We start from the raw sequence: 27,585 nt of genomic DNA on the forward strand, positions 1-27,585 counted from the left end.
TGTCCAAAGGGAATGGGAAAGCCAACAGTACAAGGGCAGCCAAATAAGGACAGGAACCGACCCTCATCAGATAGAAAGCAGCCATAAAATGTATTCAAAGAGAGTCAAAAGCACAAATAGAAGGGTTAAAACTCTAAAAGGCATTCATGGATAAGAACAAATCCAACAATAGATGCAGAATGTACCTCATGTTTAAACAAGTTGAAGTTTTCAGACAAGGTCATACCCTGCTGCTTTTGCCTCAACAAGATCCAAAGTGCTGTGACTGTTTAACGACCGCCTGACATGACTAATAACTGCAGTCTGCACCACAGTCTGCTAAACCTACAGCTCCTTCTATCGCTGAGGTGCCGAAATGGAACCGAGACAGCATAGTTACACAACAAGTAATACTCAGATGTCTTATGCAGCAGATGTCTGTGGATAAAGATTGGTTATGTTTAAATCAATTGGGAAAAGTTTAAGTTAACTCGGAAAAAAGACAATTCTTATTAGAAAATAAAACAGTAAAGGAAAGTACATTTAGAGCACATGCACAATTTTTCTATCATTCCATATGGTATCTTATAATAACTGGACAGAATTTATTTAAGAAAATAAACTAGACATTTACCACGTATCTGGGCAACAGTTTTAAGACATCCAGGGGCCACGTTTCTTAAATGTTTAAATTTTGGATTGTCGGGACTTACATGAGTTTGAGGAATGAGGGGAGGAATGGTGTAGTTGGTGAAAGTTACTGAGACAGAAGGCTTTGGCACCAGATTTCTCACCATTACATCCTGTTTGTTTCGAGGGGACCCAGGGAGCAGGGGTGCCACACTGGACCACAAGTCATGCCAGGTCAAAGCATCCTAAACATAATTCCTATGCCTTTAGCTAGGAATCTGAGGACAGCTAAATAAAAGGGGGTGGGAAAATGAGAATAACATGGACTGATTCTGTATTTAAGCCTGAATTGACAGTTCTTGCATAGATTAACTATTGGGTGAGACATTGACTCAGCACCTCTGCACCCCCACCACCCCAATCACAGCCATACCCCCAACAAACAACCAAAACAGACAAAAACAATTAGACTAAACCAGTATTGATACATCCAACATTAATCTTATGAGACTGATGGACGGCCAGACAGACAGAATCCACCGGATGGATATAAGTGAGTAACAGAAACCCCTTGGGGTACAAAAGACATAACTTTTTAAAATGTTTTTGTGCATCCTCTAAGCTGAGTACCCTGGGTACATCTGCCTCATATTTTTAAAATGGTATGTATTAAATGTTAACAATGGGTTTCAAGTCATCCCATTATATCAAAATGCCTGAGCCCGCGCTTGGAGCTATTTTTTTTTTTTTACTTGAACTTCCAATTATTTTTCAGATCTGTTAAAGCTCAGTTGATTTTTATCAGACAATTGAAAACTGGAGTTACTATTCTGCCTCTGAAAGCTTCTTCTGATCCAGGGCGATCCATCCTCTGGTCTGTATGATTAGCTGTTTCATGAGCAACCTCCATGTGAAACAGTTTGAAACCTGACAACAACAAACCAGTGACTCCATATAGGCATCCACTATCTGACTGTGCAGGGTATAAAAGCAAGTTTAGCTTTAACAATTTTAAGGTAAACGGACCCAATTTTATATCTAGTTGCTGTTAGCATGTGAAAGTGGAAGTTCAGTGTTAGATATTAATATGGGCAAAAATTTGAATGTGTGTGCTTTTAGCTTGACACATTACACACATTTGATTGGCTAACCATAACCCAATAAAATGCAAACGATGTCATGTGCTCTGGATCTCCCTAAACTGAACATAAGGGCTACTTTACAGGTTTTTCATAAGCTGGGACTCCGTTTACTCTTCTCTTTTTCAAAATCTCTGTTTTTCTCACCATAACCAACTCCAAATTAGCCTGGAAAATAGAGACTCTGAAACACACTTTGAGAAGTAGGAAATATCCTCTATTTTTCTCTGTGAACTCTTCATTTGGTTAGGATTCTTGATTCCTACCCAAAACAGAGTTGAAAGTATTGTTGCACTCTTATTACTCCAGTTTCCATGACCTTTATCAGCTGGATGCTTAATACTGAGCCGTAAGAAAGGGAGACAGATCTGGAAAAACCAACAAAAATGCTTCCGTTCTTGAAAGCGAAGCGGGCATGTGAAGTAAGCCTCTACTGCATTGTTTCTTTAAATCTCAACTTCTCCATTCTATACAAGTACAACTCTGACAGAACTTTCATAAAATCTCTGCTTTTGAAAGATGTTTCAAAACCTGTTTTTCTCACCAAACACACAAGGAGTGAGCGGAGCAAACAAAGCAGAAAATAATTGAAAACAAAAATCAATTGGAACAATTGTTTAAAACCGTTAATCATGAGGGGGAAAAAAATCACCATTCAACAGCACTTCCAGAACCTGTAGTGCATGTATGAAACACCCGATGACCATCTGTTACACTTTAATACACGTCCTTTCCTAAAAAAAAAAGAAAGAAGGAGAATTCACCACCTGGATTTGACAAAATAATCAGGAAATACTCTTCCATTGGTTATTTAATACATGGAAGATTATGTTTCAGCTGGTAACACATTATTTAACCCTAACTGTATAACAAGGAGCTCTTTTTTTCTTAGACAACCATGTAAAAGATACATACTATGGTCTTGGAAATTTGTTTATTTGGTTCAAAAGAATGAAATTATTGATATGCATCAAGCAATGAAAACAAATAAGAACAGTGATAAAAGTACAGAAATTGGGTTCATAAATTGGATTCATAACATCATCAACCTGAAAGATAGTTGGGACGAAACATCTTCACAGAAGAAATGTGGACGGCAATAAGTCTTGGATGATTATGATCAGCGATCAGTTAGCTGTTGAAAATCTAATTGTAAAAACTGTAAAAATGGAACGTAAGAGCATTTAAATACTAAACAGCTATATAGTTTAAGAACACCACTCACTATTTAGAATGGGACTTCAATTACCAAGATATTGGATATAAAGATTGGATACTTGAGCAATGGAACGAGGTCAATGTGGTCTGATGAGTCCAGGTTGACCCTGTTCTATAGTGATGAACGGGTTGTCATCACTTCCCTTCATCTATGAAGAGAGCCACATGAAAGTGATGCAATGATGGGAGTGTTATGTGCCCAAAGAATGAGTTCAGCTGAACTGCCAGAATATACTGATTACCCACCTATGTTATTCCATCAGTGTCTTGTCTTATGGCAGAGACATATTCCAACATCACAAAGGCAGGATTCATCTGTCTCAAATTGTGCAAGAGTGGTTCAAGGAGGATGAGACATTGTTTTCACAGATGGATTGGCCACAACAGAGTCCAGACCTGATTCTCACTGAGAAAGTTTGGAATGTGCAGGAGAATAATTTGCACAGGATTCCAACTCTTCCATCTCTACAATATTTTTGGAGTAAAGTTGGTTGATACGACTTTGTGTTTGAATAAATGTTGTAAAATTGCAGAAGCTTAAGGAAACAATGCCACAGTGAGTGTACAGTACGCTATAATCAAAGCCAAAGGCAGGTTTACAAAAAAATAGGGTGTGACTTTTTTGGGGGTTAGACATTGTAGTACAGTCAAATTTATCTAAGAGTGCTACAATTATGACAATCGGTGCTACTTTGTTTTGTATGCCATATATTCTACTATTACTATCAAACAGTGTACAAAATGTCAGTGCAAAATGATTGACAGGACACATCTTTCACATAGCTGCTTCTCTTCCCTTTCTCAATCAATTCACCAGAAGCTTCATCAACAGCTTTAGAAGCAGAACAAAGATCTTTCACTCAGTTTTTGCAGCCCTGTGTAGAGAATCCTTATAGCCAACGGAGTCTCTTTCAGTTTTCTTTTTTTTGCCGTCTTGGTTGTTACTCTTTCATCCTGACCTCCATGCCTGTGGCTCAGTACATTTACCAAACGATTTTTAGAGCTCAGCGTTCTCTCTCAGGAAAAGTTTGAAATAAAACAACAACTTTAGAGCCTTGCACTTCCATAGACTTTCTATACATCGGCCAACTCCTTTAAAGAATCCCTGGCATTTGAGAAGTGCTGCATCGCAAAGCAATTTGAAATTATACGTGGACACTCTAAAGCACACGCAGCTCCTTTTAGTAATTTTTTTCATTTTCAGATATGCTATCCATATAGTTTCCCAAAAAGAAATGTCCTCTGAAGCAGCTGCTATTCGCCGTCTCTCAAGAATAGAGATTCACATGACGATACATGCAAAATGGAAGTGTTCATTGTCTTCAAGAGGCAATGTTTCTCTCTGCGACATTGACTGATAACATTACACAGATTTGCTACAACAAAGGGAATGTGCTTCACTCTCAAGAAACAATACTGTTCTGTCAATCCAACAGTACTCTGTCACCATTATTCAACCTTGATATTCGTTGTGGCCATAAACTGTCCAAGAAGTTCATTCTTCTCCTGTCAGGAAAATCAGCCTTTAATCTTTCAGACAGAATTCCCTTAAAGTCATCTTGGTCTTTTATCAGTTAACCACTCAAACTCACCTGTCCTATGACTGAGGTGAAGCTGATATTGTGAAACTGTGTTCCATTTAACACCTACTTGCCAACCTGGCTCAGTGACTACTTCTCTTGGGGGCCTAGTGGCATAACAGAGCCAGGCTAAAGCAGTATGGGGAAAAAAGGTATCTGTCCAGCAAACCAAAGTACTTCTGGCTGTTAAACTGCCTTAGTTTTATGAATGCAAAGGTACCCCTTTATCGCTCAATCATGAAATGGATCCTACATTCTAACTGAGCATGCTTTATTCCCCAGTGCTATTGTTTTTAGTTCCATCGGTATCTGGATCAGAACTTTTGTTTGTTCCACAAATTGTTTTACACACTTGCAAAAACTTTGTAGACTATCCAATAAAACGGAATAGGGACTGATTTAAGGCATATTTAACCTCCATCAACCTCCTTCCCACATCTTTCCTATATTCAAAGAAATCTCAGGTTTTTGTTTTGAGAATTGCAGTAAACATGTTTACAGTGCTCTCTTTTACTCTGGGAAAACTATGTTCAGTGTTCTTGCTCTGCTGCACATTGGTAGGTTTTGAGGCCGTTTGGATGGAAATAAAAATGGTCTTAGATTATGTATGAATGAGGGTGAAAGTCTTGCATCACTGACTGCTGTGATATAGCCCAGCCGGAATAATGAGGATGTATGGAAAGCATTCTTACTGGAGTCAAGGTAGCAGATCCTTTAGCCATGTACTGCTTTGTACTGCTAATGGCATTAACAATGTTTTACAGCAACATGCACACATAGCACGTAAGCCCACAAGTTACTGCTTTTTAATGTTAATTCTATTTTTTTTTATTGTTGCCATAGCAACATGTTGGAATCTTAGTGCACATCGTTGCAGGTTGGAATCTACAATTCTTCAGTCCAGACAATAAAGTAGTGGGTCTGACATGAAAGTTTTCTCATTATGCTTTAATTAGTGTCCAAATCAAAAGCCATAGGCAACTATGGTAGTTGGGGCCCATGGAGATTGAACATGGACTTCATTAAACTGACTTTTTATAGAAATCCATCTACTGCTTGGGTGTCAAGAAGTAAGGCAGGTGCTCCTCTCCCCCCCCCAAAAAAACAAAAATGGCTCCATAGCTTTAACTTACGTATGTCTTACGTGTAAAAGCTATCAATTTTCTTAGGAAGAGTGTTGTGCAATTGCATATCCTTTGTTTCTCAGTGTCAAAGTACAAGACTTTTATGTTTGTACTGTGCATGAAGTCACGTGTCTATAGTGTCTATACATGCAATAACCTATTTATACAAGGTGCTAGAACCCTTGCAATAATCCTGAGCAATAATCCTGTATAAAGTGTATAATAACATATGTGCAATAACCTATTTATACATAGAAGTGTATAGAATTGTTTATAGCTGTATAACTGTATCTAACTGATTCTACTTACCTACTTTGGCACCTTCTTCTGACTTTTGACTATTGAGCCGATGGGACAAGTGAATTTCTCCATTGTGAAATCAATAAAGCTTATCTTATCTTATAGGGAACATTTCACACATTTAAAAAGAAGGTAGTCGGAAAACAAGGTAGTCGCAAAACTCTGTCCTGGCTTGCAAACAGTTTCTCTCCCCTCAGTGGGCCAGTTTGCAACAAAGGGTTTCAGAATGTCTGCAGGAAAGAACAATTCAGGAATCTGTTGTTCACAGTTAATAAGTTGGGGGTTTAGTTGTCTCACTGCTTGTAACATAAAACTGTTACACATGTTCACACAATGTGGTGTTCATTCAGTCTGATATTTTCTGGATCAAATTTTGGAACAATAACAAGATCTGGATAAAGCTGCCTTGCAGATGGTGCAGGGAAATGATCAGGGGGGTTGTGGGTGCACTGGGAAATGGCATGGAGTCAGCAGTGGGTTGACTAAATGATCAAAAACAGAAACTGAAATGCACCAGAACTGAGGTACTTAACATGAACTGCTGAACATGTCTGGTTTTGATATTGTTTGATATTGTCCAAAACTAACCACTTACTAAATTAGAAAACTGTTTTTGGAGCACCCAGATGCACATTGTTTCATTTAAAACTTTCACAGTTCTTGCTGCATGTAAGAAAAGCACTGGTTTGTGGAATCTAAAGAACACATTGTTTGATCTGAGTGCTAGATTTGAACTTATTTAATCTAAAGAGGCACAGTACTCAAACCAAATCATTTTTTTCATATCCATTTGTGGTGTAAAATAGCAGAACAGTGAAATTAAAACACAACTCAGTTTAAAAACAAATGGAACTGCATTGTTTTCACAAGGTACAGAGATTCCAGGTTATTGACTATATGTACAACTCATTGTCATAAACATTGTTTTCTTGGTTTGTGGTGTAAATATTGTGCTGTCTTTATCGTGTGTGGATTTGTAGCTAGCAATTCAGGTGTATTTGTTGATTATGTTATATTGGCAGATATTGATTTGTAAACCTAATAACGTGTACTAGTAAGGATCCTACTAAATAAGTTTAGGTAATAAGTACCATCTATGTTTCCGAAGCATGTGCCTTTGTTGAATAATTGTGAAAACTTGATTCCATGTATTTATTTATACACATTGAAATTAAACTGTCAATCATAAAAACAATAGAAAAATCCCACTACTGCATTGTTTATCTTCTTTTAAAACATAAAGCAACATTTCTATATATAAATCATTTTCACATCCATTCTTGCAAAAACAGGATTACATAGCAGTGCAGAAATCAATATTGGGTTGTATGAACCCCTGTTTCAATTTTCCTTTCCATGTCTCCTCCTGTGTGTTTTTCCTGCCAGTCTTTGAGTGCGTTTCAGGGTACTGATCCTGCTGCCAATTACTCTGCAAATTTCTGCCTCATCAGGCCTCTCTCTCTCTCTCTGCTGAAAATTTACTCCCGTCTACTCTCCTCCAATTTCCACATTTGCCATCACACAGAGATGCATGACTGTAAAGCGTTTTGTTTAGACTCTTCGAAATAAGAGCTCAGTTGCTGAGTTTGTGTGTGTGTGTGTGTGTGTGTGTGTGTGTGTGTGTGTGTGTGTGTGTGTGTGTGTGTGTGTGTGTGTGTGTGTTAGGCTGAATTGGACTGCTGGGATATGGTAGCATCTTTTCGGTGAAGCTTTTAAAATGTTTAAAATTGCTTTCCGCGCATCACAGTTCTTTACAGCGAGAATGTTTGACAGAAGCTGAATTCTCGCTTCAAGGTCTGTTGTCTGTTTTTCTGTTAAGGGGCATCTTAAAATTTACTTGAAAGGTTGTTAATCGCTGAGAAAAAAAAAGACAGCCAAAAAAACATCTAACCGAGAAAAATAAGCACATGAAGAACTGGAGTCCTATAAATAGAGGTAAAGGAGGTATGAAGACCATGTTGGCAGGTGAGTTTTTTTAAATTCAAAAATGAAGAAATGATAACCCAAATCCATTTCCTTTAATCAGTTCCCTGTTCTATCCGTTATCTATCTGTTTTCTGGATTGTATCATTTATTGCTAATACCTCCATTAGTCCTCTCACTATAATTATTCCTGGCTCTCCTTTTCCCTGTTCTGTTTTTTTTTCTACCAGGTCTTGTTGTTCATGTGTTATGTCTTGGTTGAATTTCCCATTCCTTCCTCTCCAGCAACTTGACTTTACTGTTTAGTAAAACTCCTCTCCTTGTCTATCTGCTCCTCTCCTATCATTTTGCTGCGACTAGATTCCCATCCTCCATCTGATCCTCACAACAGGTTCATAAATTAAACTTTTAAGCCAGCTACACTAACACAGAAATCCCATTTTGTTTTTTTTTGTTTGTCACTTGCACGAGCTGTTATTTTTTTTGTTTGTTTGTTTTGTTTCCAAACTAACATAGCCAGTGACCATGCCTGGAAGATAAAGCTCCAGCACCAGTGCTATTTATAGAGAAGAACAAAGGAGCATCATTTGGGAGGTACCGTTGCATTTTTGTACGCTGCTGTGCATTCTGACTGCTGAGCATGTGGAGAACAACATGCTAGAGGAGTGCTGTGATACAGCTATAAAAACAAAAACACAATTTAGGTACATTCGTCATTCGCTATCCATAACAGCAGCTGAAAGCATCCTCCTCCCACCTTTTCTCACAGTTTGTTTGACAAGGTCACTCTCGCTTCACAAGCTGTGGAAGGAATTCACAGCTCATTGTCAAAGAGGCTGACGGAAAACTGAACGCCTGGGCATTTTACTTTTAAAAGGCGCAGTTTGAGCCTGCATTTCTCTTCCAACCCATGCCTTCCCCTTAAGCGGGCAGGGATTCTGTCAAGGCGTAGCGAGGAAGAGCATCCATGTGATTTAGTGGAGATGTGAGTTTTTTTTACTTTCTCAGCACAAGCTGGGGTACAGTAAGCCCACGCTGAACCATTATCCTCGACGACCCAACACGACACTCAGCTTTTGGCCAAAATGTTTTTGGCTTGGTGAATCAGTGATGTGAATATGGATTCCAGGCCAGCCGAGACAGTCGGGTTCAGTGAGCCGGCGAGGTGAAACACCGCAGCACCTCCACTGAGAGCTCCAACTGGCTTAATGCCACTTCCATCTACTGCTGCTGATCGCTGGCTGGCTGGCTGCTTTGCTGCTTTGCTGACGCTCTCTCTGAAATGCTTATTTACTTGCCTGGCGGGTCTTTCATAAAAGTTGCTGTCTGATTGGCTTGTCGAGTGATGCAGTCTCAAAGTGACTGAGTGCAAGCCCGAGCTATGTTTCTTAGGCTGTCTGAGTGCTTACTCTGTATGAAAGTGGATGTTATTACTGAGCATCGAGGCAGTTCATCTGTGAGCGAGGGTAAATATAATGTCAGACGAGTGAGGAATACAGCAGACCTAAAAATAATCATCAGCAGCACCAGAATCACATCAGCAGCTTTGTGTGATACAGGAAACATAACCATGGTCATTTTTGCAGCTTAAAAGCTAAGTCGTTACATCTTCATTCTGTCCTACAATCATCCATTGATCATCACAGATTCATTCACCTCATCCTTTTTCCCTTCTCATGACACCTTTTTTATTATTGTCATCAATTTCTTCACTCTTCATCACTCCAATTTTATGTAATTTATATTTCAATGATGACAAATGATAGAGGAAATCATCTAGACTTTAGAAACTTTGAAGCCTCCAACCCACAAAATAAATGAAAGACTTGTGTATACTGTATGTGTCGTATACTTCACCCGTAAGACAATCAAAGACAAAACACAACAGCTTCAAAAACCACTGAGGTTGTAATAATTTTCAGCTCATGGGATGAGACGGCTGCTATAGACTGGCGACCTGTCCAGGTTGTACCCTCCCTGTCGCCCATTGACAGCTGGAGATAGGCACCAGCTCCATCCATCCATCCATCCATCCATTTTCTAAAATAGGCACCGTTTTAGGAAATGGATGGATGGATGGGATGAGACGAACACTAGATTAACAAAAGTGGGTTTAAATTTTAGAAAAAACTAAAGGTATAGTGGCTTCAAGTTCCGGGGGGATCATCTTACCTATTGGTTGTCCCACTTCTATTGTTTATGTATCCAGTGAGCTTCAGTTTCACCCATTCATTGTAGCTCCACTGCTCTTACCATATACTTTGAAAATGGTGGAGAGTTGCAAGAAGAAAACTCTCTTACAAGTTTATGTTAAGAAGAGCAAGGACGCAGAAGAAAGAAATAAGACTAGGGTGTATTTGAGATATTCTTTCATGAGTTCACCCTATAGGAGCGGAAAGGCAGGTAAGATGATTTTGCGCATGGGCAGTATTTCAAAAAGTGACTTGGGTGTTTCTTGCCTACATTTCCAGAAAAATCACTTATTCTATCTGTAACAGTCCCATTTACCCTCCTACCTTCTTGATTAGCAGCCAAAGAAAGCGCAGAAGCTAACTTTAGCGTTTCTAACATTGGATGATTGTTACAGTGCTTGCAAATTATTTGTCTAAAAGGAACTCTAAATAGGTGGGTTTTTAGTCTTGATTTAAAGGAACTCACTGTTTCCGCTAATTTGCACTTTTCTGGAAATTTGTTCCAGATGTGTTGAGCATAAGAACTAAACGCATAGGAACTAAATGCTGCTTCTCCAAATTTAGATTTACCAACTGTCAGTTGGGGGAAACCTTGAAGCTTTCAGGTGACAGTTTAAACCACTGGAGCTAAGAAGTAACTCATTCCTGCATGATTAAAAGCATTTCTAGAAAAAACAATTCCGTATTCCACCATGACACACCTGCAAGAAAGGCATAGCACTACGTTTTAAAAACCAGGGAGTTAGAGGGCAGTCCATTAACGTTAACCAAGCAAGGAAGGATCGCCCTGAGGGAGATGCAAAGGTCTTCAGCAGATATTAGATTGTTTGACCAGAAACACACTTTCATCTCTTCACTTCACAAAGTTCAGCTGAATGAAAGGATAGCTGGAGAGAAAGAGAAAGAATATATTGATCAAAGGCAAAACAAGAAACCACATTTGGATGGATTTTTAAAAGGCATCCATTGAAATAAGCACTCTGGACAAATGAGACACTAATGACATTTTCAGGCCATCAAGGATAAAGCTCCATATGGTCCCAACTATTTTTTTTACAATCAGTTGAAAAAGGAGAAGCACTTATTTCCTCTCCATTTCATGATCATTTATAAGTGCAGCTACTAAGTGCTTACTAACGCTTTGATTAGAAATGTGGACATTACATACTTTCTAGGTTTAGGAAATAATATCTAACTTAAAATTGTTGATCACAACATCATTCAGGTAAATGCATCAGGATGTTTCAGTGATGGCTGAAAACAGGACTCATATTACTCTTAGATTTTCTTTGATGCACTAATTTCTATGCTGTAAAATATTGTTGAAGATGCTCCCACACTGCTTCTGATCTTCCAACATATATTGGTGGATCAAAAAACACATTGCATGGTTCAAAATTTTCATAACGCCTTTAATGATATGTAATTTTAAGTCTTGTCCTGCGCTTTGAATCATGATTGTCTCTCGTGAAGTGCTAAGGTTTGTTTGGTGTGTATGCGTATTGGAATGAGGGGTGTAAAAATGCCAGATTTTGGTCTTTCCGTACCCCAAATGAGCTGAATTAACCAGAAAGTAGGTTAGTCATATAGACGTTGGTGCCACGTCATGTGTTTCGCATGCCAAGAAGCCTGAAACTTCATCAGTGCAGACATAACATCTGCATGGCACAGCATGATTTTATTATTAGATTATTATTGGATCATTGCTTCAGCATTTTTCTGTTGCATCTCAGCGTTGTTAAGCTCATAGCACTGAGTTTTGTACAGCTAATTTCACACTGCACATTGCAAAGATGTCAGTGTTTAGAAAGCTCTAGTGCACTCCCTGTGTGCAGGGGTCCTGTTGTTTGCTGGACAATCTTGGACATCCTGAAGCCTCCTTCACTGCAGCTGAACTCCTTCTCACCTTCCTGATGATCCAGGTTTCCTTACATGTGATGTAAAATGATGATGGTTTCACGCTTTTTGTGGAGGTAACTATTGCTAAATCAAAAACACATTAGTTTAACTCACAACTGTCCTTGTGTAGTCCGTTTGCCCAGTATTTTGGCAGAGTGATTTGAGCTTGACTTTCACAGCTTCACCTGTGCTGGCCTCGCCCAGTTAGAAACCGTTCTGCAGTCTATGTTTTAGCAGCTGTTTCTATTCTTTGACGTAGTTTCCTTAATAATCTGTATGCATCAAAACCCTTGTCTGTTCATTTTACGAGCGTCCTGGTGAGCAGCTGCTCAATGAGGTGGACACTGCAGCTCTCATTGATGATGACTGCAGCTCTGCATTTTTTGTTTCAGAAAAGCGCATGTTGAATAATTGGGACATTGTTTCAGTTTGTGGGACAGCAAGACAAGAGTAAAAAATGCGTGGCTGTCCCGCACAAATGGGGACATCTGGTCACCCTATAGTGTCCCAGGGTATAGCAGTCTACTGAAGGGGGGCATTTTCAACATTGTAGCCCCTTGTAAACAGACTCCATTTGTCCTGGCTCTACTCGGCTCCACCCGCTTTGCAAGCATTTTGTTTACAGTTTTGTTCTACCGGCTGTTTTTTTCGGCCCTGCTCTGGAGTTGGGCTGATCAGAGCAGAGTAGAGCAAAAATGTGACATAAACTGTTCACTGATTGGCCAAGGATGAGGAGAAATGAGAAGGTTTTCTCCAAGTCCAGGGAAAAATGAAACTGCAGCGTGGCAGCAGTAATATTAAGGACCACCATAAACAGAGTGGGTCAAACCAAAATTTGATTTTATTATTTACAAACCATAAAACACTCCTGAAGGAAACAAAAGAAAAGAAAAAGGACAATTCAGCTTACTATACACTTACAGGGGCGCTGTATTTAATAACTCAGCGAGGCTCCGTATCGTTTTACACACATTGAATGCTGTTAGGTTTTGTCTGTAGAGTGTTTGGTTCAAAAGGTTGTTCATGGTCTCTGATCAAACCGCTGGGTGTACTGGAGAAAGGAGAAGACAGAGAGCAGCTGGCCCCTCTGCTGCAACAGCAGCTCCTCTTTGGGTTTAACCCAAAGAACACTCCGGTGAATCAGCACAACGCCAATATCCAATATCCAACCAATAAAAATGATTTCACTGCCATCAAAAGTCCTTAGTTTTGCACTTTAAAGTCCTTCGCATCATTCTTGCCATAGCTGAGGCAAAATACTCCTCCTTAAACCCCAGATTTGAACTCCATGGGGAAAACTTTGGAGCAGATCAGACAGTATCATTGCCCCTCTCCGCCTCTTTCAACCGCCTATACCTGTTCAGGCAGACAGAAGCTGCACTTCATGTTATTGATCCTAATTTTTATCCCAGGTTTATTTTATCCTTAAAAATATTAAAGACAATCTTGCATATATGATGATACAAACATAATTTATATTGTTTTACTTGTGTTTTCATTTACAATGATTTATTGCGTTTTTATTATTTGCTGTTTCTCACAGATTTCTTTAAAGTGTTGATGTCACACAGCAATGCTTAATGGCAGCAGAGTGCACAACAGTAACGGCTGGACGTGGGGCTAAAGCCCCCCCCCAGGAGGTGTTCAGCCCCTTCTGGCCCTTCTGGGTCTGTGGAAGACCAACAGGAGTAAAGTGCGGCCAAGCGGAGTAGAACATGCAGTGTAGGGTCAGACCGGTAGAAAAGGGGCTGCTGTGGAGTTTAACTGTCTGCTACTTTTACCCGATTTACTTTGATGATATGGCGTCTTTCTGCTCTTTATATTTATTTCTTCTGTTTATTCTTTTGTGGGAAAAAAATCTTTTTTATCTGTTAGGGTATTAGGGTACATGCATGAAGTAAGTAAATTAATCAAGTTTAAGTTAAACTATCTTATGAGTCCTTAATACACTCATCATAAACACATGTTAAAGCAAAACTACCATTTATTTTACATCAACATTTTAAGGAAATATATTGCCGGTTGTAAGCTGTTCAAGCCTCACCATCGGATTCTGACGTGTGTACATAAAGTCTGAAAACCCCTGTTATTGATCAACACAGTAATCATTCTAAAATTGACAAAAAATGACACACAGTTTTCTAATTTGATTTCAAACAAAAGTAAACATCACAAGCATATTTTTTCCCTTGTTTTTTTTGCAAAATACCTCAAGCTCTGTCAAAACGCAAGGAGAGCATGCAGTGAAAACAATTTTCCAAATCTCACCACAGATTCTCAGCTAGATTTAGTGACTAAGCCTTTCCAACACTTAGACTTGCTTTGATTCAAGCAGTGAGTTTCCTGTAGTTCTGGCTGTATGTTTAGGGGTATCCGGGTCCAGTCTCAACTAATTCTGTTCCTGCTAAAGAAATTCATGCCCAAAGCATAATGCTGGCAAAACCTCTCATTTGCAAGAAATTCTAAGGACTATGTATTTTTTCCTTCCGTTTTATAGTTATTCACTACAATGAGTTGGCCTATCACATAAACGTTCAGGTCTTCTTTAAATCCTCAGCAGCATCAAAGAATAATTATAATATTATACAAAATGCCACATTTCCTGTTCCTGATCCTTATATGTTGTCAGATGTGCTCAGAAATGGACTTTTGTCCTGCATGCTGCTCACTAACAAATGTTAGGCCAGTTTGCATGAATCCAAGAGACGTTGATAATGTGTTGGGAAGGAACGGACGACACTGACATTGAGTGCGTGTCCTTGAGCAACATCAATGCAACGATGAGCATTTCTGCTGCTGCTATCCACCTACTGAAAAGATGACTCACTGGTGTTTTTTTCCTTGGATGTGCCATTGAACTGGTTTTCAAAAAAAATATTGCACTTGTTAAAAAAGGTCAGCATCTCTTTTTTCTTTTCCATTTTTTTTTATATATTTTGAACGAGGGCTTATGCAATCAAGCTTGCTGCATATTTATTTTTCTTTCAAGCGGGGAGCAGGCTGGCCTCGGGAGGAAAGGCAAATCTGGCTTGGGGGACAGTTTTCTTTTCCCTGCATTATTCTGCGGTCACCTCTGAGCTTTAGAGAGAACAACACTGCCAGGAACGATGGAGGCCGAGCTGTGATCTAACAACAGCTGACACACTGGTGGGGAGTTAGCTGTGAACGAGCCTCTCTGCTGCTGCAGAAGACTCTCCAGCGGCCTTACTCCCATCACTCCCCTTCTGGGAAGTGCTTCAGTGTTTACAGACGCAGCAATGCGGAAAAATAAATATCCGCACTCCGCTCGGTTTAATTTCATCTCAGGCCATTTGCCTATTGTCGCTCGCCAGCTTCAAACCCGAGCACGGCGCTTCTAGAACTCTGTCCCCCTCAGTCGCAAAACACCTTTCTGAAACTCCGAGGAGGTTGCTAAGGCTGCTTGAGCAGTTACAGAGAGGCATTTATCTCTGTCAGACACACCGTGCCGGGGACTCACCGCAACACAGATGTCAGCATAATTTAGCTGCCTCATAATCTCCGGCTCTGCAGCCCTGGGGATTATTCAACTTTTTACTTCTATTCAGTGGCAAGTAATATCTTCCTATGTCTTGCTGCGGGGAGCACACGGCTATCATCCCCCAGAGTAGGGCTGAACGAGTCCGAACCGTCTGACCTGCAGGGAGATGATTGGCATTTAAAGCTGGGAAGGAGCTGCACAATTACAACACAGGTGGATAGTCAGAGAAATGATGGGGGATTGAATTCGAGTTCCCCTGAGGGTAAAATGTGAACTGGCACGCAGGGAATATGTGCCACTAATGATTCAAAAAATAGATCTTCTCTTTCAAGGCCTGAATGCTAACATAGGGGAGAATGTGGAGAATCAAGAACATGTTAGCTCTGCTGTTTACAATTTCACTAGCAACACAAACGTAAATATGCATTTATGTTCAAAGAGAAATTATAGGAATAAGCTAGAAGCAGCTAATGTCGAATTTTTAAATGAATCAAAAAAGGAAATGCTTTTATTTTGAAGAACCAAAAGTGCATCTGTAGCAATAGTAGCTTAAAAATGAGAGAAAAAGATACTGGAGGTAAGTTAGTTGTTCATACAGACTTCAGTTTAGTTTGGTTTGTACGGTGGCCGGGAAGTGCAGAAAACGTTTCTGAAATGAAAATTTGTTCCATCCATCCATCCATCCATCCATCCATCCATCCATCCATCCATCCATCCATCCATCCATCCATTTTCTAACACGTCTATCCCTTGTGGGTTTGCGAGGGGTGCTGGTATCTATCTCCAGCTGTCAATGGGCGAGAGGCGGGGTACACCCTGAACAGGTTGGTAGTCCATCGCAGGGCTGTAAATTTGTTTCAGATTTTGTATTGTTGGTTTGCACTTCCCAGTCACTATAGGTTTGAGGTTATTCAATAAACTCAAATAAACATCCGTTTTGGTCTTTGCCCATGTTGGACAAGCTGTTAGCTTCAGCCTCTGGAACCAACTATCTGAATTTATTTAAAAGCCAAACACCAAAAAGGTTGCCTCCTGCAGGTCAGATAATGCCCACTTATAACCTTTTAAACAGTCCTGTTAGCTGAGCTTTTTCATGATACAGGTATGTCAATGACATACCTGTATCATGACTCTGTGACATCTGAATCCATTCTTTAAAGGTCATAGTAGTAAATGTAGCAAATGTTAAAGGTTGTTTACTCTTACAAGGAAGGAATGCACGCGTAACCTTTACTCAGAGGCTTAATTTACCTACACCAAACAAATCAGAAAATGCTCAAACAAAGATGTTTGGTGGAAGGCTAGGGATTTACATTTCTCAGCCTTCTCATAAATAGTAGTTACATTATAATGTATTTGTAGAAAATGGGGAGAATAAAATGTATAAGATAATCTCTTTGAAAGCTTAGCTTGCATAAATTACTCCAGAGAGGAACGGATGTGTTTGAAATAATTGCCTTCCAATGTTATTGATGGTTACTTCCAATGAAAATTCAGCAGCCATAATGTCTTTGTCTCAAAATAGCCTGACAAGTAAGAAAACTGATGGAGGAATGTTCCAGATGGCAGTACAGGTTTCTGGATCACCAAGAACCTCAGGGTGAAGATGGTTTAAAAAGAAAAGAGGATCCAACAAGTTCCTAGATGGACTCATAAACAGAATAGTGTTAAGGAACAATACTCCCACAAAATCAGTTTCATTTAAGCGCATCTGCAACAAGCACTTTTGGGCAATGGACCCATGAAACGATGGGTAGCAAAGAGCCCACTTCAACAAAACCATCAAGAACTGAATGTCCGGAGGAAGCACAGGTGGGAACTGTAAAAAAATAAACAACAAAGGTTATTTTCTCTTTAATTCAGAGAAAATATTTGGCAACCAAATATTTTGGACAAAATCAAAAATCATTCGAAGACAAAGACAGCCAGAGCTAACATGAGTTCTCTATCGTTCCAACAGTGAAACATACTGATACTATTTACTTTTCTCTACGGAAACCATGTCATAAATAACATGTGGGATCAAAACCTTCTTCCACAGCAACTTTTTTCAAAAGCTCAGGAACAATTTGGTCATGGTCTGTGAAATTCCCAGCTTGAGGATCCTTGTGTTATAAGGCCAGAAGGGATAACTGTCCCTCAGATTAACTAAAATGTTTGGAGCTATAGCCAGAATCTCTCCAGATCTTAATCCCATGAGAAACTGTCTCAGTTCACAAAGAGTTTTTGTACATTCGCTTATTACCTGTACTGTCGCAGAGTGGACTAATTTCTATGAGAACTGTGAGCAGAAAGGTAAACCTTGGACAGGCTGATGGATAAATTGTTTGCTTTTAAGCAAGTTCACCCTAAAACCAGATTGCAATATATACTGTTAAAAAAGAACACTTGGAGTTACATTGTGTTAAGTGTTCCTTTTCTTTTAGCAGTATATTAAAAGAGGTCCCCAAAGCCCCTAAAATGTCATCATGGGTCCTATAGCAGAAATTTCTACTGTTGATATTAAGATTCACACTTGCACAATCAAAAAGAGACGGCATAGCTATAACTTTCATACCTCTGTTCTTTCTGAAAAAAACAAAAAAAAAAAACAAAACATAAAGGCCAGACTAAAGTTTGCCCTTCTGGAGTAATATTCTTTGGACTGGTGGGACTCCAGAAGAGAGGACGGATCTAGAGAACAAAAGGTCCCCCTTTGAAATCTCTCATTTGAAAGGGGGACCTAGGCAGAAGGACTGCAGCACAAATGGAAGGTTAGACTAGTCAAAAGACCATCAATTAAACCATTACAACAATCACACAATTATAGAAGGTAAAAAAAAAAAACGATTTAAGAGCATTAACATTGATTAATGTTGCTTTTTCTTAAGAATGGTTCAATAGAATTTAAAAGAAATTAGATCCAAAATCTTGAGCTCAGAGTGGAAATGATTCCATGCTGCAGGAGCTGTGATGCTGAATGCTTCTTTCCCTTTTTCTGTCTGAATACGTGGAACAAGCCAAAGGAAAGTGTTAGAGTGAGGGAGCCTGGACAAGCACAGTTTTATAAATCAAACTCATCAAAGGAATGTATGGCCGTACATTCAGAGCAGACCAATCAGCTTTGGTATGCAGCTCCCTGTGATGCTTGAGATGTCTGTTACAAACCTCAAACCACAGTGAGAAACAACATTTAATGACTGAAGACATCTGAATGAATCATTCCTACACAGCAAATGTCCATAATCAAGCAGAGGGAAAAAGGTTGCTAAAACCATTTTTCTTTCCAGTTTCAAGAGAAACAGGATCCATTGCCGTAGTAAAACCTAATCTTCACCTTCAGTCTATGGACACCATGATTACAATGTCATCATGAGAGAGAGCTCGTTATCCAGTATTAAATCTAGGTATCTAATTAGCAGCAAACTTATTTTGATTACCTAAAAGCAGACTAAAAACTCTACGGCCTAGGAGTGTGAAGAAGAGCAGCTATAGAGTATAGAGTAAAGTTATTTACATGAAAATGGTAAATACAGTGTTGCATAAATGATTTATATAAATGGAAAATAAAATTGGTCCCACAACTAAACCCTGTGGAAATTATTTTGTAATCTAAACAAGAGAGGAATAGGACCGAGCCAATTGAACACTCATAGGGTAGCTTGATTTGAAAGGTGAAATATACCGTATGTAAAAAATAAAAATCCATTTGAAACTGAACTGAAACCTGCAACATGAGAATGATCCAAACAATATTGGTAAATCCACCAGGGACTGGCTGGAATTGTCTGAGTCAAAGCCAGGACCTTGATCTCATTGAGGCACTGTAGGGTAACTGTGCATGCGAGGCGTCTCTCAAATGTGACACGTGAATTTCTCCACTGTGAGATCAATAAAGTCTATCTTATCTTAAATATCTCACACGAATCAAGCAAATTTTCCTCACTTAAGATACACATTTTGGTTGATCAGTTTTGTTCAATAATATCAAATCAATTCTGTTTGATTTGTAGTGTCCTTAAATCCCTATTTTTTTAAAACAAATAAATGTACAACAATACATGAACAATCCATGATTTTTTTTTACAAACAGTGAAGTGAAATCACACAGCGGAACATTGGAATATTTGTGGTTATATCTGCAGGGGAAACCTGGTGTTGGACTTTATCACTCCTTTTCTTGGCAACTCCAATAACTCTGAGCTAGTCTGGAACCATCTCACAGATTGTTCTTCAGATTGTCCCACTGAATATATAAGAACCCTTAAATGTTTTTAATAGTTCCAATGTTCTTTATAATGCATCAGCCCAAAGAAGAACTACAGCAATTAAGTGGTATACACTAGCAATGAATGTAATCAATCTGTTGAAAAGCACTGGAGGAGACCTGTTTGAAAATCTTTATCTAATCATTGAGGGTAAACATGTATTAATCACAGCAGGCCTGGCCATTTATCGCCTCAGACAGTAACAGTAAAGCCTCTTCACTAGCATCAAGGGAGAAGAAATGAGAGAGGCAATGAATTTAAAGCAATAACAAAACCTCGCAAAATGGGGAATAATCTAAAGGGAGCAGATTCATTCACAGCTGACTGCTGAATAATCATAACAAAATAAAACCAGACTCCAGTATATGTGGTGACTAAAGATTGGCTGGAGAAAGAGATCAGTGGGTTTCTTTGACCAGATCAGGTAATGCTCTGCCAGTTTCTGAACGGACAGGTTTCTTCTGTTCTTGCTTTTTTTTTTTTAAAGACAACAAAACCTAAGAAAATACAAAATGCAGCTATGATCAGCGATATAAATAATGAGTTTCTTAATTAAGAGAAAAAATGTTTTTAAACCCAACTCTATGTTAAAAAGTAATCCCCCACCCCCTTTGATAAATGATGCATTAACTGTGATTAACCACAATTTTTTTCACTAAATTCCATTTCACTAGCCACAATCAGGCTAAAGTCGTAGATGGTCAGAAGGTCAGCCAAGTTGGACTGGTAGAATGAAGGTATGGTTCACGCTCCAGATAACTGCAGTGAGAGTCATTATCCAAAAATGGGGAACAATTGGAAAATTATTCCAAGAAGGTATTGACAACTCATCCAGAAGGCCATAAACCAATTAAGAACAATATCTGAAGAACTGCAGGCAAAGGTAAAACTAATGAGTCCACGACAATAAGTATAAAGGGGTTCATAAAAAAGGAGGGACATAGGGATGCATTCACACCAGCCCTGTTTAGTTTTCTTTAATCGGACTCTGGTTTGTTTGCTCAACAAGTTTGGTTTGTTAAACCTTCTACTTGTATGTTAGACCCAATCCCAACCAAGTTATCTAAGGAACTATTCCCTTTGATTAATGCCACTATTTTAGACATGATTAATCATATTCTTAGTAAATAGATATGTACCACAGGCTTTTAAAGTAGCTGTTAGTAAACCTTTACTTAAGAAGCCATCTCGTGATCAAGATGACTTAATAAATTAAAGACATATATCTAATCTTCTTTTCCTATCTAAAATTCTTGAGAAAGTAGTTGCTAATTAACTATGTGAACTTTTACAAAGTAGTGACCCATTTGAAAAGTTTCAGTCAGGCTTCAGAGCTCAAACTGCACCAAAACAGCTCTGGTGAAGGTCACTAATGATATTCTCATGGCCTCAGAGACTGGACTTGTGTCTGTACTTGACCTGTTAGATCTCAGTGCTGCATTTGATACAGTTGATCACAATATTCAATGGATCAATGTGTGTTTCTGTACTCTTATGTCTCTGCTCTCTAAACCCCAGTTGGTCGAGGTAGATGACGGTTCACACTGAGCCCGGTTCTGCTGGAGGTTTTTTCTTCCCGTTAAAGGGGAGTTTTTCTCTCCACTGTCGCTTCATGCTTGGTCAGTATGAAGGATTGCTGCTAAGCCATGGACAGTGCATGGACTCTCCCTGTGGCTCTACGCTTCATCAGGAAGAGTGAATGCTGCTTGTCAAGACTGGATGCAGTCTACTGGGTTTCCTTAGATAGGAAACCTGTATAATCTGATTGAATTTCGCTTTGGAAAGTGCCTTGAGATGACATGTATAATGAATTGGTGCTATATAAATAACATTGAATTCAAATTAATTGTTTGGGGAGGTATAAATGTACAATCTATCTCTGATGCGAACCAAAAAATCAAACTTGGGTCTGCCTCATAACCTAGGACTCGGGTCGGTTGAACTGAACTCTGGAGTGGTTCGAATACATATGGGAATGCCAAGCGAATCAGAGGTTGCTCCAAAAGCAGGAACCGGACTACAGAGCAGGAACATGTGGGTAAATACAGTTGCAATTGAGCAATTATACTAATGAATAACATAAACCTCCAAATCTCATTGTACTGTGTACAATGACAATAAAGGCTTTCAATTCAATTCAATGAAGTAACTCATATATTGTAAATACCTTGCTAAAATGTAAACATGACATCAATTCAATGAAGCTGTATGCAGTTGCACGCTGCCACCTCATATGCCTTGTGTAAATTATAACAAATCTCTATCGTCAATCTCCGCAGGTGTCCTGCATTGCTGACCAATCTCTTTCGTTCTGTGTTTCTAGGTGCAGTGCCAGCACAGGCAGGGGTTGAACAGGTTGGTCAAAAGGTCTGGTTAATTTGACAGTACAGCATGAAAGCAAAACAACCATAAAAACGACCATAGTTAAAGGCTGGAAAATACTGACTGCCAGTTATTTAGGTGCTTGGCAATTGTTGGCAATTGTTGCCACCAAGATGGCAATTGTTGGCACCAAGGGTGGCACAATTGAGGGACTGGATTTCTCACATGGTGGCCAGACTGCTTTGGTTAGCCTTTTATTCTTTAATAAATTAAATCAACCTTTAAAATCTTCTTTTTGTATTTACTCAGGTTAAATTAGTTTGATATTATTATCTGCCCAATGATCCAAAAAATTTGAGAGAAAAACAAAAGAACTCTGAACATATTAGTTTTTCACAGCACCGTACAAATGAAAACAGTCCTTCCAGATGAAGCCGCTTTCCTCTACCGCTCAAAAAGATTCCGTTGCTTCTGTAAATGTCATCATGAGAATTTGATGCGCATCTCCTTTGAACAGCCACAACAAGAATAATTAGCTGGAAAAGGTGTAACATTGGAGTCGTTGGGCCAAACCAGATGCTGGATCCATACTCCACTGAACAGCAGTGACAAACTTAATGAACAAGGATTTCTGCTCTATGGGTTTGTGGGTCTTCCGCTGTGGCATTGGGTGGGCATTTGGGTTTAGGCATTGAAAAGCTGCTGTTCAGTGACTCTGCCATATGGCCATTACTCCACTCACTCATGAATCTGTAAATACCAAAATGAGGGTGTTTGACCATGTTCTCTGAACACCAATACACCCACTAACCCAGACAGATAAACTACTTTTCTCCTGTCACTAACAGGATATTTAGCATCTGTGTTTTAAGTGTTATTACCACCTCCAGGGATGAACCTTTAAGTAGTAGAATAAAGATATCCCACAACCTTTGTATATATTTTGTTTAAAATGATCAGAAATTAAATGCTAACATAGAATATGGTATGTCCTTCTGGCAATTCTTGTATATTTCAGTCATATATGTAAACCAATTCTCAGGCAAATTTTCATTGATTCTCCCTGGGCTGTTTTCACAACACATGTTCAAGCAGGATTAAGGCTTTTTTATACTGCCTCAATGTTTTGTTAAAGGAATGCTAAGGTGACGGGGTAGAAGTCACTGTTATACCCCTGACTCGCCAAGTCATTTAGTCAGAGCTCTGCACAGGATGCGTTGTATAAGGGTAAGCAGGCTTTTTAGGTAAAGCGAGTGATCCAGATTGGACGTATGCTTTCTGCGACCAGCAGCAGGATATGAAAGCATAAACAATACTCAAAAATAATTTATACCATAAAGAGTAGGAAGGTGAGATGCATCACTGAAATTTTAATAATTTTCTTGGCCAACAACAGATTTGCTACACATCAATACCTTTACAAAAAAAATCTATTTATTTCAAAATAATAATATTTTTATTTTCCTTTGTTGTATATTTGTACTCAAAGTATTACCATTGAGAATAAAGAGCTGAGGCTGCTTGTTTTTACAGGTTTGTGCCAAAAATGTTTCATGAAAGAGGCTATAGATAATATAACGTTGCCTTCGGTTTAATCGACATAAAACGATAGCAACAAAACAATGCCTAGGGATGTCCATGGATGGCTGAAAGGTGGTTGCTCTGACAGGCTAGCCAAGACTGACCATCCACATAACATAACTGTTTCACATAAATCTGTATAGGAACAAAGATTTAAAAAGTCTGATTTCCAACATATATTTTAAGTGTGAATAAAGACAATGACTGGCCAACCTTTGCTAGCCAGGACAATATAATCCATCAACCTCTAATGTTTTAATGTAGTCCTCTAAAATACAATATCTATAATGCATCGGTTTAAGGTTGGACCAAGATTATTTTCAAAACTAGGTAGGTCTTCACTGAGGTCTTACCTGAGCCGGGGTTGTGTTTTGCTGTGTTGGAGGATGTGTGGGAGGTGGATGTGGAAGCCACCCTCTGGTCTGAGCTCATGTTGTCTTGGCTCAGAGGTGAGGTGGACTTTCTTGGATTCTTGCCTGTCAGGTGCAGCGGGGAGCTCTTCTTGGCGGGAGACATTGGCCGCCGAGGCCTCGCCGTGGCATTGACCTTAAGCCAGGCTTGGGCTTTGTACTCCACAATCTCACCGTAGTTGGCTCTGGTCACCCGGCACTCGTAGAGACCTTCGTCATTCTTGCTGACTCTGGAGATCTGCAGCTTATGTGAGATGTCGTTGCCCTGGACCTTCACTGTCTGTTAAATAGATTGAAAGAGACAACAACTGTCACCACCTGGAGTGGGGAGACACCACTCTGAGTTTGAATGCTGCGTGTGTGACCATATCATTATCTCAAATAGTTGTAGAGGTATCTATCATTTCTACATCTGGATTCAAAAGGGTTTGTTTTCCTTCAGATGAAAGTAAACGTTCCTCCACAGTATCTGTTTAACTTTTGCAACATACTGTAATCCCTTTTAAAAATGTTAACTGAGATGTGTAGAGTTTTGGTAGAAGTTCTAGTATTTATATGGCAACTGCACATTCTCAACCTATAGTGATATTCATCTTAAAGGTTTTCTGCCTTTAGAAGGACAGAAGCTTAAGTAGATTTGGTTTTAAAGTAGTGCATTCAATAGGCATTCCTTTAGGCATTTCTTGTGCAAAGGAGTGAAATTAAGCAAAATTGGGTCTAACTTACTACTACATGGTAAAAAAGTGCTTCCTATACAATCTTTTTTCTGTGTAATATATGCATCAGCTGAACTTAGTGAGAAACAGATGCTTCCCTGACTGCATTCTTCAGAGGCGTTTTAGAAAGTGGTGGGCTCCCTCTCTACTACATGTGAGAGTTCCCTGAGAGTTTTGAGCACTCACAAAATAGTTCTACAATGGGTCATGATATTTTATTGTTTTAGATGCAGCCTACTGGGGTCCGGACAGAATGGCAGCAGAAATCCATGGAGTGGGGCCCATGTGCCCTGGCAGGGCTTAGCTGTCCAGAATTTAAAGCAGCAATGCAGAAATGATGCCCGTGGCAGGTGTCGTGGTGTCAAAGTGGGATTTTCTGACACATGGCATTGTTCTGATGTGTAAGACCGTTAAGTGAGGCCAAGTGGTGTGCAATCAAGCTCATTCACAGTACTATCACTGTGGGAAGCATGCTTTGTGGAAGCCAGAGAGATCACGTGGGTAATGTGTGAAACTCACATCCCTTTAGCAGGTGGGAGCGTGATAGCCTCAGGTTGGCCCCTGAGATTTAACAGATCCGCCAGAATGCAGTGACCGTCCTACAGGTTATGACCCATGGTGTGGAGATCTGGGAAAGCTTTTTGCACCCTTTATTTTTTACCAACCTAGTTGTCCTCTTAAATAAACACGACAATAGTGGAATCCAAGTATTTCCATACACTGGATAAAGACATATAATCCCTTTCTCACTGTCTGATGTTAAATCATACAGTGGTGCATACATGGCGTATGAGAGCTGCTGATCCTGCAGATTATTTCGCCATGTTCAAAGATTTGAAGCAGGCTCCCTCATGTGGTGATCACATTGCCCTTGCTAATGTGTTAAATACATAGGAAGGTATGTTTTTCATAAAACTTGTCTTCCAACACCATGAACATGAAAAGCTGACATGCAATAGTGAGACCACCAGAGGAACGGGCCAACATTTCAACAAACTGTTGGGAAAGCCAAACAGAAGGATGTCCAAACTGTTTGACCTGTTTGTTAAAGAGAGTATTACAGACAATTCTACAAAACACGAGGAAATGTGTGAACTTTTGAATTTGAAAGAAAGTGAATGCAGATTTTCTACAAAATATCTTGGTCATACATTTGGTTATACAGCAAATTAATATTTTTGGTAATTTGAAGTGACTGAAACAGGAAGAGTCTGGCCTGATCTCAGACAGTCAGAAAAATAAATTTTATTTATTTAGTGTATGCAAACATCTGGTTTCAACAGTACTTTAAAAGGTTTGTGATATTAAATAGTGTGGTTCATGAAGACAGATGTTCTTAAGAATAAAAGTAAAGAACAATAAGTGACATTTGTGACATGCAAATTTTAGTTTTACAGCTTGTCTTGCTGCATTGTCTTGAATATTTTTTTTTTTTAAAATGACTTTGTGTTTTGTGTGTCAGGTTATTTTACCTTAAAAAACAATTTCCATTCATCAGAACCAATCGCTTTTTAGGTCTGCTTTAGGTCACAAACACTTAATAAAACCTGGTCTGAAGATTTAAGGCGTTCTGTGATTTATTTAGCAAATCAGACTAAATCTCTTAAAATTGGGGATTCATACTTAATTGAAACAAAGTGGATGTAGAAGCTCTCCTGCAGCTCTGCACAGCTGAATTAGAACAGTGACCATTGGCACAGAAGCACCTCCATGGTGTCAGGCTTCATTAGGAGAATGGTTTGAGCCTTGCAAGCTGCACATGCTGACTGAGAGACGAGCCTTTTTATATCTAAGCCTGGGGCTATTTTTCAAATTTCGGTCTGGACAGACATCTGTGATTTCAGAGAATAACAGCCCTGCACCCTTAAGGCTATGCGGAGCAACCTTGGGTTCAACAAACGGACCCGTTGTAGGAAGTCCTGAAACGCAAAGGATCTGCTCGGCTCGTGCCGACCATACACTGAAACCCTCAAAACATAATGTTTACGTTTCTGCCTCATTAAAACATTCTTTTGGTTGATGAAATCCATTAAAAATGACCCAGAGAGTGATGGTGCTTTTATTGCATCCATTTTAAATCAAGAAACATGCACAACATTCATTCATTGCATGCACTGCAGTGCAGTGCAGTATTTGATTTCCCACAGTTTCATACGACAGCCTTATTACCATCTATAAAGATTATAGATATTACCATCTATAAGGACAGGAAGTTAAGACTCACTTGATTCAAACAAACCCGGTTCTAATGTTTCACTTTATGCAAACATGAAACGTTTAAATATTTCTGATTCTTCAGTTAAAACATCAGAAACCTTTAGTGTGAGAATATTTCAACCAAATTGTGGTTGCTACGCTTTACAGTTTGCTTTTTTCCCCCCACTTTGAACAAAAAAGTGACATCTGGATGGTTCATTGGTATTGCAGATTGGAAAAGGTTTCGCTTCAACAAGTAAATAATACATTTTTCTCCCTTTGGCAATTTCCAACCCCTGGCAAAGGTTTGGAGCAAAACATCCTAATTAGTAGTTCACCTCCTCCGGCTTTTCTGACAGCTTGGACTCGTTGAGGCATTAGTAATAAAATCACAGGTCAGCTTTGTAGCGTGAAGCCTTTTTATCAGTTGTTTTTTTCCCCACCATAAATTTGGAATTGGCTTCAGAGTCATGCTGTATGTTTGAAACCGAGTATCATCAAAGACCATGACAATGTGCTCCTTTTTTTATCTTTATGCAGTTCACAGGTATGGCACCAAAGGAACATTCCAGCATCTTCTCTTTGACCCACTGCAGATTGAAAAAATCTCACATCCACAGTCGATTACTG

The 27,585-nt window shown here is 39.2% G+C and overlaps 1 protein-coding gene across 1 annotated transcript in view; it reads right to left on the reverse strand.

The window, feature by feature from the left end:
* vstm2a (V-set and transmembrane domain containing 2A) overlaps positions 1 to 27,585 on the reverse strand; it is a 114,043-nt gene that overhangs the window by 9,689 nt on the left and 76,769 nt on the right. Inside the window, exon 4 of the mRNA XM_012851582.3 lies at positions 23,987 to 24,323. Coding sequence (XP_012707036.2) covers positions 23,987 to 24,323 — 337 coding nt within the window. The remainder of the gene's footprint in view (positions 1 to 23,986; positions 24,324 to 27,585) is intronic.

Source organism: Fundulus heteroclitus, chromosome 21 (genome assembly GCF_011125445.2).
Source record: "Fundulus heteroclitus isolate FHET01 chromosome 21, MU-UCD_Fhet_4.1, whole genome shotgun sequence".
Lineage (NCBI taxonomy): Eukaryota > Metazoa > Chordata > Actinopteri > Cyprinodontiformes > Fundulidae > Fundulus > Fundulus heteroclitus.